The sequence below is a fragment of the Hyperolius riggenbachi genome, chromosome 5, assembly GCF_040937935.1.
Source record: "Hyperolius riggenbachi isolate aHypRig1 chromosome 5, aHypRig1.pri, whole genome shotgun sequence".
NCBI classification, from domain to species: Eukaryota; Metazoa; Chordata; class Amphibia; order Anura; family Hyperoliidae; genus Hyperolius; species Hyperolius riggenbachi.
Window position 1 is genome coordinate 308,297,632 of NC_090650.1, and position 18,486 is coordinate 308,316,117.

Genomic DNA, 18,486 nt, shown 5'->3' on the forward strand with positions numbered 1-18,486 from the left:
GCTGCTTTCTTTTTTGGCAGTTGGAAACAGCTGTTATTTCCCACAATGTAACAAAGCTCCCACAGTGTGATGTCAGGACCTCAGAGCTGTGAAGCGCTGACATCACACTGTGGGATGGTTTTCACCACAAAATCAGCCATACAAGGCCCCTGATGATCCGTTTGAGAAAAGGAATAGATTTCTCATGGGAAACTGAGTATCAGCTACTGATTGGGATGAAGTTCAATTCTTGGTCACGGTTTCTCTTTAAGTGAACAGTAATACTATGAAAATAGTCCTAAATACAGGCGTGTTTGGTACCTGTATTTACACTCAGTGTTATCCTTCTCTCCTTAAAGGTGGCCACACACGATACAATAAAATGATCCAAATTTAGGGCAATTTGATAAAGACCAGATTTCAAAGAAAAATCTAAATATTTTTTTTTTTTTTAAATTCAAGAAATCTGATCAGATTTCCTGTTTTTATTCGATAAAAGTCGATCAGGAGTGGTGGATTTTTCTGAATAATTTTTTTTTTATTAGTATTTACACCCAGGCTATTTTCTCAGATAAAGTGTAAGGTGTAAGAGTGAAAATCGGCACAACATGTTTGCTAACGTGTTTCGGACACACACTGGTCCTTAATCATAGCATGCTATGATTAAGGACCAGTGTGTGTCCAAATTAGGTTAGCAAACATGTTGTGCCGTTTTTCACTCTTCCCAATAAAGGCTTGTATTGTTGCGAACCATTGAGCGGAACCTCACTTTGCCAACTTTCAAGCAATTTTCTCAGTTTCCAATCATTTTTATCATAATTGCGGTACATTGAACATACCTGTGTGGTATACATTGGTCAGATTTTTGAAATGTTACAATCAATTAGTCAGAAAAATTGATTGCTATTCTTGAATTGAACACTTTGATCTGCAGATGAATGTCTGTTAAACAGACAATTATCTGCAGATCTGAAGATCCATCCTGGTGGATCTGATCTGCAAATGAATGTCTGTTAAACAATGTGTGTATGAGGATCTGCAGATATCATAGACTATGAATGCATTTTGCAGGAACGGATCTTTTGCCGATACTGATCTGTTGAATGTGTACAGCAGATTTGTGTACAGCATCTTGCAAAGATTTCTATCTGATGGGGAGTTCAGCTCAATAGATTAGACTGTGTAGGTATGGCTCTCATATTATATGGAAGGGGGTAAAATTGGTCGGTGATCTTTCATTTTCCAAAGACCATGGTCTGATGTGTGTATGCACCCTAAGGCCCATTGTGAATCCAATATGAATGAGTCTTTTTGTCAGTTTTCCTGTCAGATCGATTTCAAATAAAGTGGATTTTATTCATCAGAGAAACTGGAGAACCTCCCTTTTTGTTTCAGATTATTTATATTGCTCCTGCACCTCTGTTGGCGGGACCTCAGGGTGAGACTTGAGCGGTACCATTATCTTAATAGCCCCCCTGCTGGCTTCAGCAATTGAGGGTGGGAGCCTACAGCCTTGAATGCAACCCCTGCTCTTCATTTTTTTAACCATATAAATATATGTCCTATTGCTGCTAGCACAGACACAGACAGGAGACTAAACTTCTCTCAGCTCCAAGACTTAAGGCCCATACACACGTCGGATTTGCGCGAACGACGGGTCGTTTGAACGTTCCGTCGTTCGCACGTTTCCGCATGAAATCCGGCGTGTGAACAGACTATCGTTCGGGAGATAAGACTGGTTACCAGCGATCCGCCCGGCGGATCGTTGGTAATTAGTCTTATCTCCCGAACGATAGTCTGTACACACGCCGGATTTCATGCGGAAACGTGCGAACGACGGAACGTTCAAACGACCCGTCGTTCGCGCAAATCCGACGTGTGTATGGGCCTTAACCCATATATCCGTGGAAATTAACAAATAAGATTTTTTTGGGAAGCATTGGGCATGATTCACAAAGATTTTTCACCTTATCTGTTACTTTTTTTAAATGATACCAGAGTCAAAAGGCTCTGGTAAAAAATGTAAGATGTAGTGTTGAGGGGGTTAAAAGTTGATACTTACCGTGCACCTCTTGTTCCACGCGACTTGGCTGACCTTTAACCTGGACAGTCTTCGCTTCTGCCCGGTGCATAATTACAGGAAGAGGTACCCACTCCCCCGCCTCCTTTATCCTAGCGTCTGCGCTCCACTAAAAAGCAAGCGTCAGATGCTAAGTGGAGTTGCGCTCACTTAGCATCTGATGTTTGCTTTTCGGTGGGGCGCAGACGCTAGGATGGAGGAGGCGGGGGAGTGTGTGTACTTCCAGGGCTGTGGAGCCGGAGTTGGAGTCGGAGTCCGGGCAATTTTGGGCACCCGGAGTTGGAGTCGTGGTTTCGTAAACTGAGGAGTCGGAGTCGGGAGTCGAAAGATTTTTGTATTAGCCCTGTATTAGAGTATTAGACTAAGGAGTCGAGGAGTCTGAGTCGGAGCCATTTTCGGTACCCGGAGCCGGAGTTTCATAAACCAAGAAGTCGGAGTCGGAAGATTTTTGTACCGACTCCACAGCCCTGTGTACTTTTGCCTGCAATTATGTACCAGGCAGAAGTGAAGACCGTCTGGGTTAAAGGTCAGCCAAGTCACGTGGAACAAGAGGCGCGCGGTAAGTATCAACTGACTGCGGGGAGCGAGAGGTGCGGTAAGTATCGACTTTTAACCCCCTAAGCACTGCATCTTACATTTTAACCAGAGCCTTTTCTGCTCTGGTATCCTTTAACCACTTCACCCCAAGGTGGTTTTTACCCTAACGGACAAGAGCGATTTTCACCTTTCAGTGCTCATCCCTTTCATTTGCCAATACCTTAATCACTACTAATCACAATGAAATGATTAAAATCTTGTTTTTTTCCCACCAATTGGGCTTTTTGTGGTTGATATTTGTTTTCAGTAATTACTTTATTTTCTATGCATTTTAAAGGGAAATACAAGGAAAAAATACACCATTTCTCCAATTTCATCCCCTATGGTTTTAATATAAACACTGCTACTGTACATAAAACCCAAACATTTTATCTGCCTATTTGTCCTAGTTATCACAAGATTTTATTGATGTCCCTAGTACAAAGTAGGGTGACAATATATTATTTGGAAAGACCAAAATTACTTACAGTAACGTCTTTTCCAGTAGTCGCGAAGACAGCACCCCTAATGAGACTTGTCTCCCTCCGAGCAACGGACAGGAAGCTGCAAAAGATTTGCATAACAGGCGGACAACAGTACAAATAGGCGTAGTCTCTCGCTCTACCTTCAGTTCTATACAAACGACACGGACACCAAATGATGCTTACTATAATATTTTAATACATTTTTTTTTTTTTTTGTACCCAGGGTGGGTTGTAGGGGTGCTGTCTTCGCGATTACTGGAAAAGACGTTACCGTTAGTAATTTTGGTCTTTCCCAGTACGTCTGCTCAGACAGCACCCCTAATGAGACAATATACACGAGATATATATATATATAAATTGGTTTGTGCTGCTCACCCCTTGGTAATTTATTTATAATTTTCCCCTGTGAGCCTGCATGACCACGCCCACCTCTAGCACAGTTAAGTATATAAATGAGTGCTTTGCACATGTTAAGAGAGTTCGTTTGGTAGCTAGGTGAAGGGTGAGGTGTTTTTAATTTCCTTTTTTCCCATCTAGTTGACATTTTAGGGTTTTTGGTTTAGTTCCCACTAGACTGCTTATAAAAACTGGCATTTTGCATGGTAGAGTAGGACTCACCAGATTGGGGACACTTTGGCGCAGTTGGTGAGCTTAAGCGCGTTAAAGCGTAACCAAGAGCCCCTGTCACTGTTTTCCTGTTGTGTGCTGCAGCCCCACTGTACTTATATATTTCTTATGGAGTCTGGGGACCTCCAGCGCTGCGTGCATGCTTTGCATAGAATTGCATATAAAAAAAATTGGTTTGTGCTGCTCACCCCTTGGTAATTTATATATATATATATATATATATGAGGAAATAATTATCTGACCCCACTGATTTTGTAAGTTTGTCCATTGACAAAGAAATGAAAAGTCTCAGAATAGTATCATTTCAATGGTAGGTTTATTTTAACAGTGGCAGATAGCACATAAAAAGGAAAATCGAAAAAATAACCTTAAATAAAAGATAGCAACTTATTTGCATTTCATTGAGTGAAATAAGTTTTTGAACCCTCTAACAATAAAAGACTTACCGTAATACTTAGTGGAAAAACCCTTGTTTGCAAGCACAGAGGTCAAGCGTTTCTTGTAATTGATGACCAAGTTTGCACACATTTTAGGAGGAATGTTGGTCCACTCCTCTTTGCAGATCATCTCTAAATCCCTAAGGTTTCGAGGCTGTCTCTGTGCAACTCTGAGCTTGAGCTCCCTCCATAGGTTTTCTATTGGATTAAGGTCCGGAGACTGACTAGGCCACTCCATGACCTTAATGTGCTTCTTCTTGAGCCACTCCTTTGTTGCCTTTGCTGTATGTTTTGGGTCATTGTCGTGCTGAAACACCCATCCACGACCCAGAGGGAAGGAGGTTGTCGTTCAGGATTTCACGATACATGGCTCCGTCCATTTTCCCGTTAATGCGATTAAGTTGTCCTGTGCCCTTAGCAGAAAAACACCCCCAAAGCAAAATGTTTCCACCCCCATGCTTGACGGTGGGGATGGTGTTTTGGGGGTCATAGGCAGCATTTTTCTTCCTCCAAACACAGCGAGTTGAGTTAATGCCAAAGAGCTCTATTTTGGTCTCATCAGACCACAGCACCTTCTCCCAGTCACTCACAGAATCATTCAGGTGTTCATTGGCAAACTTCAGACGGGCCTGCACATGTGCCTTCTTGAGCAGGGGGACCTTGCGAGCCCGGCAGGATTTTAATCCATTGCGGTGTAATGTGTTTCCAATGGTTTTCTTGGTGACTGTGGTCCCTGCTAATTTGAAGTCATTCACTAACTCCTCCCATGTAGTTCTAGGATGCTTTTTCACCTTTCTCAGAACCATTGACACCCCACGAGGTGAGATCTTGCGTGGAGCCCCAGAGCGAGGTCGATTGATGGTCATTTTGTGCTCCTTCCATTTTCGAACAATCGCACCAACAGTTGTCACCTTCTCTCCCAGCTTCTTGCTAATGGTTTTGTAGCCCATTCCAGCCTTGTGCAGGTCTACAATTTTGTCTCTGACATCCTTGGACAGCTCTTTGGTCTTTCCCATGTTGGAGAGTTTGGAGTCTGCTTGATTGATTGATTCTGTGGACAGGTGTCTTTTATACAGGTGACTAGTTAAGACAGGTGTCCTTAATGAGGGTGACTAATTGAGTAGAAGTGTCTAACCACTCTATAGGAGCCAGAACTCTTAATGGTTGGTAGGGGTTCAAAAACTTATTTCACTCAATGAAATGCAAATCAGTTGCTATCTTTTATTTAAGGTTATTTTTTCGATTTTCCTTTTGATGTGCTATCTGCCACTGTTAAAATAAACCTACCATTGAAATGATACTGTTCTGAGACTTTTCATTTCTTTGTCATTGGACAAACTTACAAAATCAGTGAGGGGTCAAATAATTATTTCCTCCACTGTATATATATATATATATATATATATATATATATATATATATATATATATATATATATATATATATATATATATATATATATGGAGGGACAACAGCCTGCAGAACCTTTCTGCCAAAAGACAAATCAGTGTTAGCTAACACATTAAGTCTATAGTGTTTTATAAAGGTATTCTGGCTGGACCAGGTTGCTGCCCTGCATATCTGTTCGATTGAAGCTCCAGCCCTTTCTGCCCATGAGGTTGAACCAGCTCGTGTAGAATGTGCTCTCACTGGTGAAGACAGCTGCCTGCCTTGAATTTGATAAGCTGTAGCAATAGCCTGTTTTATCCACCTAGCCAGAGTGGTCTTTCTCCATGATTTAGTTCTTTCCAGGTAAAAAAGCAAACATCTTCTTACATCCAAGTAATGCAACTCTTTCTCCTTATCATTGACTGGATAAGCACAAAAGGAAGGAATATACAGCTCCTGAGATTTATGAAATGCCGATACAACCTTGGGAAGGAAGGCAATTTCCAATCGCAATGTGATCCGGTCATCAGATATTACACAGTACGGTTCTTTAATAGAAAGAGCCTGTAATTCCCCCAGCCGGCTAGCGGTCGTGATGGCTAATAGAAACGCTGTTTTAAGGGATACCATTTTGTCGGATGCCTGTTCCAAGGGCTCAAACGGAGGTTTGCAAAGCCCCTGAAGCACCGTATTTAAGTCCCAAGTAGGTACTCTAGAAGTTATAGTAGGCTTAATTCTCTTCAAAGCTTCAAAGAAACGAATAACTAATTCCTCCTGAGCCAGCTTTTTCTCCAGAAATACAGACAGAGCGGAAGTTTGCACTTTAAGAGTGCTGATACTGAGTCCTTTCAGGAAACCAGCATGTAGAAACTCCAGCACAGATGTGATGGAATTATTGGGCATAGATCTTTCATTACACCACTCAAACACTCTCCAGGCTTTTTGGTAAATCTGACGAGTCACCTTTTTCCTACTCTGGATTAGAGTCTCAGCCAGCCCATCCGAGAGTCCCTTTGCCTTTAACAACTTCCACTCAGGTTCCACGCTGTAAGATGAAGCAGGTCTAGATTCTGGTGCAACACTGGTCCCTGAGACAGAAGGTCTGGATGGAGAGGAAGAGTGATTGGCTGTGATATCGTTAAAGTCTGTAGTAACGTGAACCAAGGTCTTTTTGGCCAGAATGGTGCGATCAGTATCACCCGAGCATGGTCCCGTATGATCTTGTTCAAGACCCTGGCTATGAGAGGCAATGGAGGGAATGCATACATCAGATGGCGACCCCAGTTCACCGAGAAGGCATCTATCGCCCAAGGCTTGTCTTGTGGATGGAGTGAACAAAACTTCCAATACTTCATATTTACTCTCCTGGCGAATAAATCTACCTCCGGACACCCCCATAAATCCGTAATCTGTTGAAGGACCTCTTGCTTGAGAGTCCACTCGTTCTGGTCCAGGGTCCTTCTGCTCAAGAAGTCGGCCAGCTGATTCGAGGTTCCCTTCAAGTGGCTGGCTCTTAGGGAATCCAGGTTTGCTTCTGCCCTGTTTAGAATTCGAGATGACTGGCGCCACAAGAGCTGACTCCTTGTCCCTCCTTGGCGATTTATGTATGCCACCACACTGCTGTTGTCTGATCTTATCAAAACATGATGACCCTTGATGTGGCTGCTGAAACACTGTAAGGCCTGCCATACTGCTTTCAGTTCCCTGCTGCTTGATGAGCGGGACCTCAGCTTGGTTGACCAACGTCCTTGGGCTGGAAGCAGGTCCAGGTGGGCTCCCCATCCCCATGTACTGGCATCTGTAGTTATAGTTGTCTGATTCGGATACTGCCAGAGACGACCGCCTGAGAGATGATCTCGAGCCTGCCACCATAGCAACGATACTTTGACATCGTGTGGGATTATCACCCTTCTGTCCAGGGAAGTAGACTTCCTGTTCCAATTTCTTAAGATCCCCAACTGCAAGTTTCTCGAATGGAATTGTCCCCACTGAACCGCAGGGAAAGATGCTGGTAATAGTCCTAATATCGCCATTGCTTTCCTCAGTGAGATGCTTCTTGTTGTCTGAAAAGAAAGAACAGCATTAAGTATGGAAGAGATCTTTCTATCAGGCAGAAACACTTTTTCATGCAAAGTATCAACATTGAACCCTAGATACTCCATAGTCTGACAAGGAGATAAGGAAGATTTTTCCCAGTTTACTAGCCACCCTAATGACTGAAGGAAGGTTATGCATGAGTCGACATGAGAACTCACTAGGCTTGCAGATGAACCCCAAATTAAAAAGTCATCCAGATAGGCCATGATATTAATTGATTTCATTCTTAAGACTGCCAGTACCTCCGACATGACCTTGGTAAATAACCATGGTGCTGAGGATAACCCGAAGGGGAGATCACTAAACTGAAAATGTCTTACCTCTCCGTTAAGCAGAACTGCGAATTTTGAGGAATTGCTGCAAGGACAGGTGGATAGGAATGTGCAGGTAAGCATTTTTCAGGTCCAGGGATGCAAGGAAGCAGTCCTTCTGTAAGAGACGAATCACAGACATAATGTTGTCCATCCTGAACTTTCTGTATGTTACTGACTTGTTTAGACCCTTTAGGTTGATAATGAAGCGGAAGTCCCCCTGGGCCTTCTTGACCAGAAAAACTAGCGAATAGAACCCCTGGCCCCTCTGACATGAGGAAACCTCCCGGATCACTCTTTTGTGGAGTAGAGATCTTACTTCGTTCTGAAGAGCGAGCTGCTTTAACTAGTTTAAAGGTAAGGGAGTGAGAAGAAATCTCTGAGGGGGCGTGACATCGAATTCTATTCTGTATCCTTCTAATACAATGTGCAGGAGCCATGGATTCGTTAGGTAGTGTTGCCATGTTTCGAAGAAGTGGGATAGTCTTCCTCTCACTGGGAGCCTGATGTCATTGTTTACCTGGCTTGCTAGTTGGGGGGGGGGGGGGGGGTGTTGGGCTTATTTCTCTGGTTCCTATAAGGGGCCCATCTCCTTTTTGTGTTTGCTCTTTCGTTACCCTCTGATTTTGATGGACCAGGAAAGGGCCGTTTAAACTGGAAAGATCTCCTTCTAGTGGGAAAGTTTTTCTTTGTGTCAGCTGTTCTATCTAAGGTCTCGTCCAGTTTAGATCCGAACAAGAGACCCCCTTCACAAGGAATGCCACAGAGCTTTGACTTAGATGAGTTGTCGCCTCCCCAAGTTTTAACCCAAACTCCCCTTCTGGCAGAGTTCACTAGTGCAGTGGTTCTTGCTGTTAGTTTAACAGAGTCATCAGTGGCGTCATTAAGGTAATCAGCCGCATTAAACAAGTTGGGAAAATCTTTGAGTATCTCCTCTCTAGGGACGCCAGAAGCAATCTTGGCCTGCATCTCTAAAAGCCATGTTTTCATTAATCTACCCACTGCTGTGGATGCAACCGCAGGTTTGAAGGTTAGGGAGGAAGACTCCCAAGCTCTAAGCAGGATATTGTCCATCTTTTTGTCGATGGGATCTTTAAGATTCCCAAAATCTTCAAATATTAAGTCAGTCTTCCTTGACACCCTAGATAATGATAGGTCAAGCTTTGGCGGAGGACCCCAAAACCCCGAATCTTTGGGACTGAAAGGATAACGTTTGGACATAGATCTCAGCCAAAAGGCCCTTTTCTCAGGCATATCCCACTCTTTCTTAATCATAGACTTCAGAGAAGAATGGACAGGAATAAAATGAAACTGGGGGTCCGCCAAACTCTCATACATCTGGTCGAGAGGTGTCAAGGATTTCTGCTCAGTTTCTATACCCATGGTACTATGTAAGGCAGAAATAAAGTCCTTCATCAGCTCTGGGGAGAAGGCAAACTTTTGTGGTCTATCCCCTTTTTCCACAACCTCCTCTTCTGAAATTTGCTCAAGAGAAGAAATCTCCCCCTCTGATAAATCAGATTCAATCACATCCTCAGCAGACCTTTTCCTCTTAGAACCCATAGGGAGAGGTAAATTAACATGAGAGCCTGCCGGGGAGACTGGTGGAAGTGAGGCAGGGGATGCATCAGAGATAATTTTAGCAACAGGATTAATTAGAGGCAGTGTAAAGCTAAGTACCCACGGGGGTACAATTGTAGCTGTCGCCGCACACGGGAGCGTGTGCGCGACAGTTCGGCGGCAGTTCGGCGACAGCTCGTCGCCAAATCCCTCTGCATCCACACGGCAGCAGAGGGATTAGCGATGCGGCGGAAGCTGTCGCCGAGTTTCCTCCCCCCCCGCCGGAAGCTCCGTGTGGTGTGTGTGGGTAGCTGTCGCTAGCCCGCATACACATGCTGGGCTAGCGACAGTTCCGGCGAGGTTGCGGCGACGACTGTAGCCGGCGATTGAACATGTCAATCGCCTGGCGACAGCTCCGACGGGCGACGGTTCGGGGCGCGCGCATCATACACACGGGGGAACTGTCGCCGCAACACGCGCGTGCCACGCGGTTGCGGCGACGGCCGTCCCCCGAGAGTATGGGCCTTAACAGGTAAAGTAGCAACAGCAGCTATAGAGGTAGAAGTCATAGCAGAATCCTTTATCTCTCTAATAGCCGTAGCCATCTCAGCTCTCATCCACCCCATCAAGTCTTTAAACACAGCAGGAGACTCATTCTTCACTACTTTATCAGTACAGGACTGGCATAATTTTTAGATGAACTGGAAGATATACGATTGTTGCAAATAGCACATCTCTTTTCAACTTTGCTGTCTGAGCGTTTGTCTTGACTGGAATGTGTCCCCGACTTATCCGCTTTGTCAGACTTTCTATGCTAAAATACAAACAAATAAATAAGCCTATATTAGCTGCATAATCCTCTTTACAAGAAGAAAACCACCAACAAAACTAGACAATAGCTAAGCAGTATGCCCCGCAGACTACTTGCCAGAGAGGATTCAGAGCCATGCTCCACAGATAATGCAGTAGAAGGTCCTGCAGCGTTCTCCATGATCTCAGCCAACATTTGAGACATAAGATCAAAGGTGGTTTTAAAACAAGTCAGCAGGGTAAAGTAAATTTGCATAATTACCCCAATCACATCTGATCAATTCAGTTCAGCTGAGCCCCTGCCGCTGACGACACTGCAGCGCTTCCTGGTCACGTGGGACGCCTCCGCGTGACGACTTCCGGTTCTCCGAGTGGAAGTTCCTGGAGCGTGCGTCTGCACGCATATATCTGCCGCCTTGCTGGGAGAAGCCTCCTCAATGCTGCCGGTCACCTCATACCGCTCTCCCCTGAAGCGGACTGCCCAGGAGCCCTATGCAGCAAGCCCCAGTCTTCTGACCAGATGGCATTCCTGAGACCTCTCCCTCCTTCACGTCCGGACAGGAAACTAGAACTGAAGGTAGAGCGAGAGACTATGCCTATTTGTACTGTTGTCCGCCTGTTATGCAAATTTTAAATCTTTTGCAGCTTCCTTTCTGTTGCTCGGAGGGAGACAAGTCTCATTAGGGGTACTGTCTGAGCAGACGTACTGGGAAATATTTTTTTTTTCTTCTTCACAATTTTCACGTGCACGTGAATGCATGTGCATGAGCACAGCGGCAGCAGCACTGTCTGACTTACAAAAACGTCCTGGAGCCATTAACCTCCTTCAATTTTTTTCCGCCAAGGAGGCTGCATTGCACATTTTTTGAAAAAATTTTTTTGTTTCATGTGAGTGGTAGCTACATAAAACACCACTAGAGGGCGCATGTGTCCCTCTAGTCCCATCGCCGCCGGCAACAAAAGTAAACAGAAGATCGCGTATAGAACGCGATCTCCTGTTTGGCTTCTCCTGTCGCCATGGCTACGATCGGAATGACGTCATGGACGTCAGACCCATCTGATCCAGCCCTTTGCGCTGCCCGGGACTGATTGGTCCGGGCTGCGCAGGGCTCTGGCGGGAGGGGGGGCCCTCTTCCGCCGCTGCGTGCGGATGATCGCCGCAGAGCGGCGGCGATCGAGCTGGACGCGCAGCTAGCAAAGTGCTGGCTGCGCGTACAGCAATTTACAGCACAGGAATCGCCCCACCAGGGGCTGAGATATCCTCCGCGGCGGCTTACCCCGAGCTCAGCTCGGAGTTACCGCTAAGGAGGTTAAGAGGCTCTAGCAGGACGTTTTTATAAGTCAGCATGTCATTAAGTGGTTAAAGACCCCCTCCAGCCAAAAAAAAGGTCTGAATGGCAATACATACATGTAGCCTATGCACTGTGTACAGTTAGATGAACATATACAATTTACATCTGGTACATCATACTGGATAGAACAGACTCACATTTATATCTGTAAGTAGCACTTCCTTATTCCTCCTGAAGCTGAAAGCATTGTGCCCACCTCTTCAGCCTGGTTAACTTCCCTGCCCCTCCCTCCCCTGCTGTCTGTCTGGATCATGTCTGTTTGCTAATAATTCTTATTTCACATGTCTGTCTGTCTGCCTAGATTAGATCACATGGACATGAGGGGTGGAGTTATGACATCAATCCCCCAGCATCCTTTGCACTTATGGTTTGGAGAAACAAAAAATGCCCAGGCCCAATTTTACACTGGGGGCGGGAATTTCAAAGCCATATATGGAATATGGACCCTGGGGGTGAGAAAATCACACTATCATGTGTGAGTTTCAATATCTTGGCAACTTATTAGGTTTAAAGCATACTGTAATTTTTAATTTAGGTACTCTTTAAGCTCCCAAAGAGCAAAAATATAGTATAATTAAGGTAAGAAAAGTAATACTGAAATGAAGTTAATCGGGAACAACTTACTTTGAGTGATTATTTTGCTTCTAAATGTGCTGAAAGGTTTTATCAATTACCGTGTTTCCTCGGAATTTAAGACCTCCCCTGAAAATAAGCCCTAGTATATATTTTGAGTGTGCTCAAAATATAAGCCCTCCCCCTAAAAATAAGACCTAGCGGCTGCCAGACTTGCGGCTCCCCCTAACAGAAGCCCTAGGCAGCAGACCTGTCAACCCCCCCGCTTTACCTCCTATGCTCCCACTCATGGCCCCCTCCTGAAGAAAGTCTGGACCCCCTGCTGCTTATTCGTAGTATAATTCACACAGGAGATTACCGGTGGCATGTGGTAATGGCAGCTAATGTGTCCAGTAAGAGCACTGCCCTATACAGGAAGTAAACAGGGATCACTTCCTGCAGCGCTCTTACCAGACACATTAGCTGCCTTTAACACGTCACCTCTAATCTTCGGTGTGAATTAATCCGCAAATAAGCAGCAGGGGGATTCCCTTCAGCGGGGGCCAGAAGCGGAAGCAGAGGCGGTAAAGCAGGGGAAGTGGGGGAGGCGGAAACAGGTCTGGCACTTAGGGCATCTTTTAGGGGGAGATGCAAGTCTGACAGCCGCTACAGTAGGGTTGGTTTTGCAGGAGCGGGAGCAGGCTACTGCCACAAAATAAGACCTCCCCGAAAATACAACAAAAACACAGTAGGTGATAAATACGTAATTTATGAGAAGTTTTGTGAATTGAGCCTATTGTGTGCATCTGCTGGCCTCATGTGACTTTGAGAAGAGGTCCCTTTACATTTTACTATGTGCTTTCATGTCCTGTCTATCACACTGTTCACATGTAACTTATTAGTTAGACTGAGTGATCTTTTAATTCAGGGATGATTCTCAGCGCCTTTCTTTCAGCCTAATGCTCATTTTTACTGTATTTATATCGTGTAAAGTGCTTTTCTTATTTTTCACAGAACTTGGAAGCTATTCATGTACAGTACTATCTGCATACACAGCATCTTTAAGATGTCAGAAATAAATCTGGATGTTCCAAAGTCGTCTGCTACATTCTCCATGGTATAAAGTAAATGAAGAATTCAACAGGGAGAGTAAATCCACCTTCTGATGTTCTTAGCAAGTGTGCAGACTTGGCAAAGTGAAATATCAGTTTTGAATAGACTGACCCCTTATTCTCTGACGCAGAGGCACTCTCACAGGTACAACATCTACACTGCCTCAGTGGACAAAATTCGCATAAGAACCTCACTGAAAAGTAATACCAGTTTTAACATGTAAATGGTAAGGTTTGACTGTGAAAATAAAAAAAAAAAAAATCTGTTCTAAGTCCTTCCAAGCTGCTAATCATAAGCAATTCCACATAAGTACCTGCAAAATCTTTCACATTAACATTTGCACCAAGACGAATAAGCTCTTTCACTTGACTGAGGTCTCCTCTTATGGCTGCCATATGCAATGGAGTTTCTCCTCGTTCATTCCTTTTATTAACCTTGTCCTTCTGCCTTGTAGAGGATGTGGGGGTTTTCTTCTGAACAGGTGTTGCTTGTGAAGGATGACTTGGAGTAGAGTCTGTGAATAAGTTAAAGTGAGATAAGTCACATATAAAGCACATTACAGATGAAAACGAGCTTACAGCACAGGTGCGGCCATACTTGTACATGCACAGTATGGCCGTGCTCCTATATGATTGGGAGCGCATCCTCGAGAACATATCTGACCCGTTCTTGTAGGATATGTTCAGAGGGAACCTGCACAGCAATGGTGGGCTTGTGGACGGATAGGGAAGCCTCTGGATCACACAGAGGCTTCCCTCTACTTAGGTAGAAGTATCTCACTTTGAGTCCTATGGGAGAAAAGCGCTTTACAAATGTTATTGTATTGTATATCTCACTTTATTTTTTTGGACACATTACAGGTTTTCTTAAAATGTTCTTACTGCCTGTGTTTCTATGATGACCCACCAGGGATATTTCCCCACAATTCTTGTCCCAGTGACATTTACAGTCATAAGGCTCTAACTTTATCCCAATGGGTCATCAGAAAATAAAGTGATGACCAGTGTTTATTACTTGACATTTCCTACCTCTTCTATCCCTCCCACTTACAGTATTATAAACAAAACTGTTATTATGGCTTTTTCTGATTGCTTTAAAGTGACCCTAAACTTAACTTGGGCAATATTAAGAGTATATTCTGAATATTATTATACATGAAATAGTATATTATTTCATTGTGAAATCTATTGGAAATCTGTTCCTTGTGTGTGGCACACATCAGAGAGATTCCTGTCAGATTCGACCTGACAGGCATCTGACAGAAATCTGATGGCCGAATTTGCTGCAAATCTATAAATGTATGGCCACCTTTAGACATTAATGAGTCACTGATAGAACAATTATGCAGATCAGGCCCCCTGACTCCACTGGCACAGAAAGTGAGAAAAGACTTTAAAATAGAGCAGTAAAAACCCCAAATGTTTTGTAAGGATGAATGAACAATTCTCATAACAAGCACATTTTGACTGATCCAGGAAGCCACTAGCTGCTGATTTATTAACCACCATCTGTGTTTATCAGCTTCATACTGACGGACAGCTAATAGCTTTCATTTGCTAGCACATATTCCACTTTCTGGGTAAGTAAAGGTTTGAGGGATGTTCACAGTGCTCAGCTGCGTTGCAAAATAATTGCAAATATATGTCAACTCACTGTCCATACAATTCGATGGGCCTGTTCACAGTACAGTACTGTGTTGTGTTGTTATTGAATGTGTTCATAAAACTCGGTGCAGGCAGGTTTTGTATTAAAGTCTATTGCAGCTTACACTCGTTATAACGCATGTGTTATGCAGCTGAACACTGTGAGCCTAGCCTGAATGTTAGATGTTTCTCATGAAAACCCAACGTTCTGACCCCAGAGACACATAACTGCAGGCATCACATGGTGCACAACCAGCTCAACAGGAAGAGCACGGATATAATTCTATCAAAAGATTATTGTTACATTAGTTCACCATGTTCGCCAATGAAGAGAGGAACAATAACTGGGATACAGAAAACCAAGCTAACTATTTCGGAAACATAAAAACTAATATTTTATACGATTTACTTAATTTAAAAGTTACATGGCAGAGTAATATACTACTTAACCACTTAAAGTGTAACTAAACCAATGACATTTACTTACCTGATGATTCGACCTGCATGCGCAGGACTATTGCGGACAGGAATGCGTGCTAAACTATGCGTGGCGAGGGTTGTGCAGGCGCAGTGGCCTGCAGACTCCCTGTCAGTGAAGAACAAAACTTAGCTACGGCCGGAGAACGGAGGATCCTAGAGGACCGGCACGGGCACAGGACGGCTTTGGGGGGCTGGTCAAAGCCCCAGGTGTAAGGAATCGCTCTGCGCATACTGGTGGGTGTATGTCTCACGCCTCTCGGCCGCAGTATGGTCTGAGGCGGCGACAGAGGTAGTGTCAGCTGACAGGATAGTCAGCTGACACTTAGGCAGGGGTTTATGTAATAAATATAATGGATGCTGACCCTGGCTGGGATGGAACCCTGGTCTCTCACGTTGGAGGCGATGCTTTGTAACCTGTATGCTATAGCTGATACGCAGTCAGGATGTTTTGCTGGTAAGTACTGGTTAGTCAGCTGACATGTATTGCCACCTGTGTCAGCTGATCTCTCTGTCAGCTGACACTTAAACAGGATTAATGCCTGCGTGTGATTAGCTGTGTGCATGTGGCTGGCCACTGATTGGATGCTGTCAGTATTTAAACCTTGCTGTGACAGTTGCATGTGGCCCGTGATAGCCCCAGCTTGCTGGTTGCTCTGTATACCTGCTGTTATTGGATTATCTGGATTACGACCTCTGCTTGTTTACTGGGCATCCCCAGGGCCGGCCCGCCCATGAGGCGGAGTGAAACATTTGCCTCAGGCGGCACATCTGGGGGGCGGCACCCGCCTGTCCATGGGTGCAGGGGCAGCCCGCTGAGCTGGAGGGGTAGCAGGCAGAAAGGGGGTATTGGGCCTAGCGGTGGGGAGGGGGGTCGGGCCCCCCCTCCCTCGCCTGGGTCCCTCAATCTGCGCTCCCCTCCAGCTGTAAATAGTTAAGTACCAGCGTATGATTAAGAGGCAACGGGCGGGGATCACTCACCTCTTCCGCGTTCCAGCGTGCGCTCCACTGACGTCACTTCCTGCAACGCCGTCCAATTACAATACAGTGGAGCTGGAGGGGAGCGCAGATCGGAGGACCCAGGCGAGGGAGGGGGGGGGGGGGGGTCCGACAACCCTCCTCACCGCTAGGCCCAATACCTATTTCTGCCTGCTACCCCTCCAGCTCGGCGCCCCCCCCCCCCATCCACGGCTGGGGGGCGGCGATTTTTTCTAATTTTTTTTTCCAATATCTTGCATACTAAAGGCCTGGGTGTAACTGAAGTCGGGTAGGTGTTGTCTTCTCACCTCTCATTCAAGTGGGGACGCGCCACGTAGGGTGAAGCGTGTGGAGGTAGATTGGGGCAATGGAGCTGATTCGTGAGTGGATATTCCTACAGGCCTGACACCAGGTAAGTAAATGTCATTGGTTTAAATTCGCTTTACGGACCACAGGCTCCTTCCCCCAGTGACCAGGCTATTTTTTTTTTACAATTCAGTGCTCTGCAGCTTTAATAGCTTGCTGCAGAGCCATACAAGTCAGCACACAAATGAAGGCCATTGATCTCCTCCTTACCCCTCCCAGGCTGTCATGCGTCTTGCCGCCATCCCTCCATAGCAGCAGAAAGTGTCACTAGCCCTTATTTTCACTCTGTTGCCCTAGGGGCATGGGTGACAGTCCGTGCAGATGTGTACGGGCACTCAGGCCTCTTTCACACCATCACCTTGCCGTGCGCATTTTGCCAATGCATATGGTGTGCGACATGCAAGAACATTACTGTCCGACTACGCTGCGCAGCAGTGCGATGCGGTGTGGCACTGCTGCATGCATTTTTTGCAAAATGCAATCCTGACCCATTTAGCATAGTGAATGGGATCAGCAGCACAAAACATGGCAGCGTGTGCGTTGCATTCTGATCGCACAGCCATCTGAGTTTTCTAGGACCACTATTGCGAACAATTGTAAAATACGTGTAAAGATATACAAATAAGTATTCCAGTGTAAAATGAGCCATAAATTACTTTTTTCCTATGTTGCTGTCACTTACGGTAGGTAGTAGAAATATGAGAAAACCGACATGTTTTGGACTAGTCCATCTCTTCATGGGGGATTCTCAGCAAGGCTTTTATTCTTTATTGACTGGAAAATGGATTTATACAATGATGCTGGCCAGTTTCCCTGCTCGCTGCACACTTTTTTGGCAGCTGGGCAGAGCAACTGCCATTCACGAAGTGCTTTTGAAAATAAACAAAACCCTGAGAATCCCCCATGAGGAGATGGGTTATTCCAAAACCTGTCGTTCTGTCAGATTTCCACTACATACTGTAAGTGACAGCAACATCGGAGAAAAGTTATTTATGGCTCAATTTACTTTGGAAGAAACGTACTCCTTATTTGTATGCGTTTACATGCATTTTACAATTTTCGCAATAATGCTCCTACACAAGTCAATATTTACTTTAATGCAATGGAAGCAGGAAGTCTGGTGGGACATGCCAGCAACAGAGCAGAAGGATAGAAGAGCCAAACAACCACCAGTGTGTGCACTGATTTGTCATTCCGGATCAAATGATTACCAATCAGGAATTCAATAAAAATGATGCGGTGCCTGAATTTGTCGGTAGACGTGCTCTGTGCGGACTAAAAAAGTATTGCTGATAAATCACTGTTACATTTCTTAAAATTGTTGTGAATAAACCACTAAATGACTACTGTAAGGTGATCCCGCCGAGCTGAACGTCCCACAACTGGTTTTTATGGTAAATCCTAGTGGGATAAATAATATATGTTGTAATCGCATATTACTATGAACCTGAAGAAGAATTATTGATATGAAACCCGAAGCAACTGTGCAAAAAATGCAAAGGTCGCATTCAACGTAATGGAACTTGTTTAAAGGGAAAAAATATATAATTCTAAGAATATAAAAAAAATACATACATCTGACGTAATATAAACTGCACAATTCTTATACTATATGTAATGCATCTGGAAGCATTTGGCAATAGTAATGATGTAA

At 44.7% G+C, this 18,486-nt stretch overlaps 1 protein-coding gene across 7 annotated transcripts in view; it reads right to left on the bottom strand.

Moving 5' to 3' along the window:
* ANKRD12 (ankyrin repeat domain 12) overlaps nt 1-18,486 on the bottom strand; it is a 234,739-nt gene that overhangs the window by 40,644 nt on the left and 175,609 nt on the right. For all 7 annotated transcript variants that reach the window (XM_068237176.1, XM_068237179.1, XM_068237175.1 and 4 more), the window contains one exon: nt 13,682-13,882. In XM_068237176.1, coding sequence (XP_068093277.1) covers nt 13,682-13,882 — 201 coding nt within the window. The remainder of the gene's footprint in view (nt 1-13,681; nt 13,883-18,486) is intronic.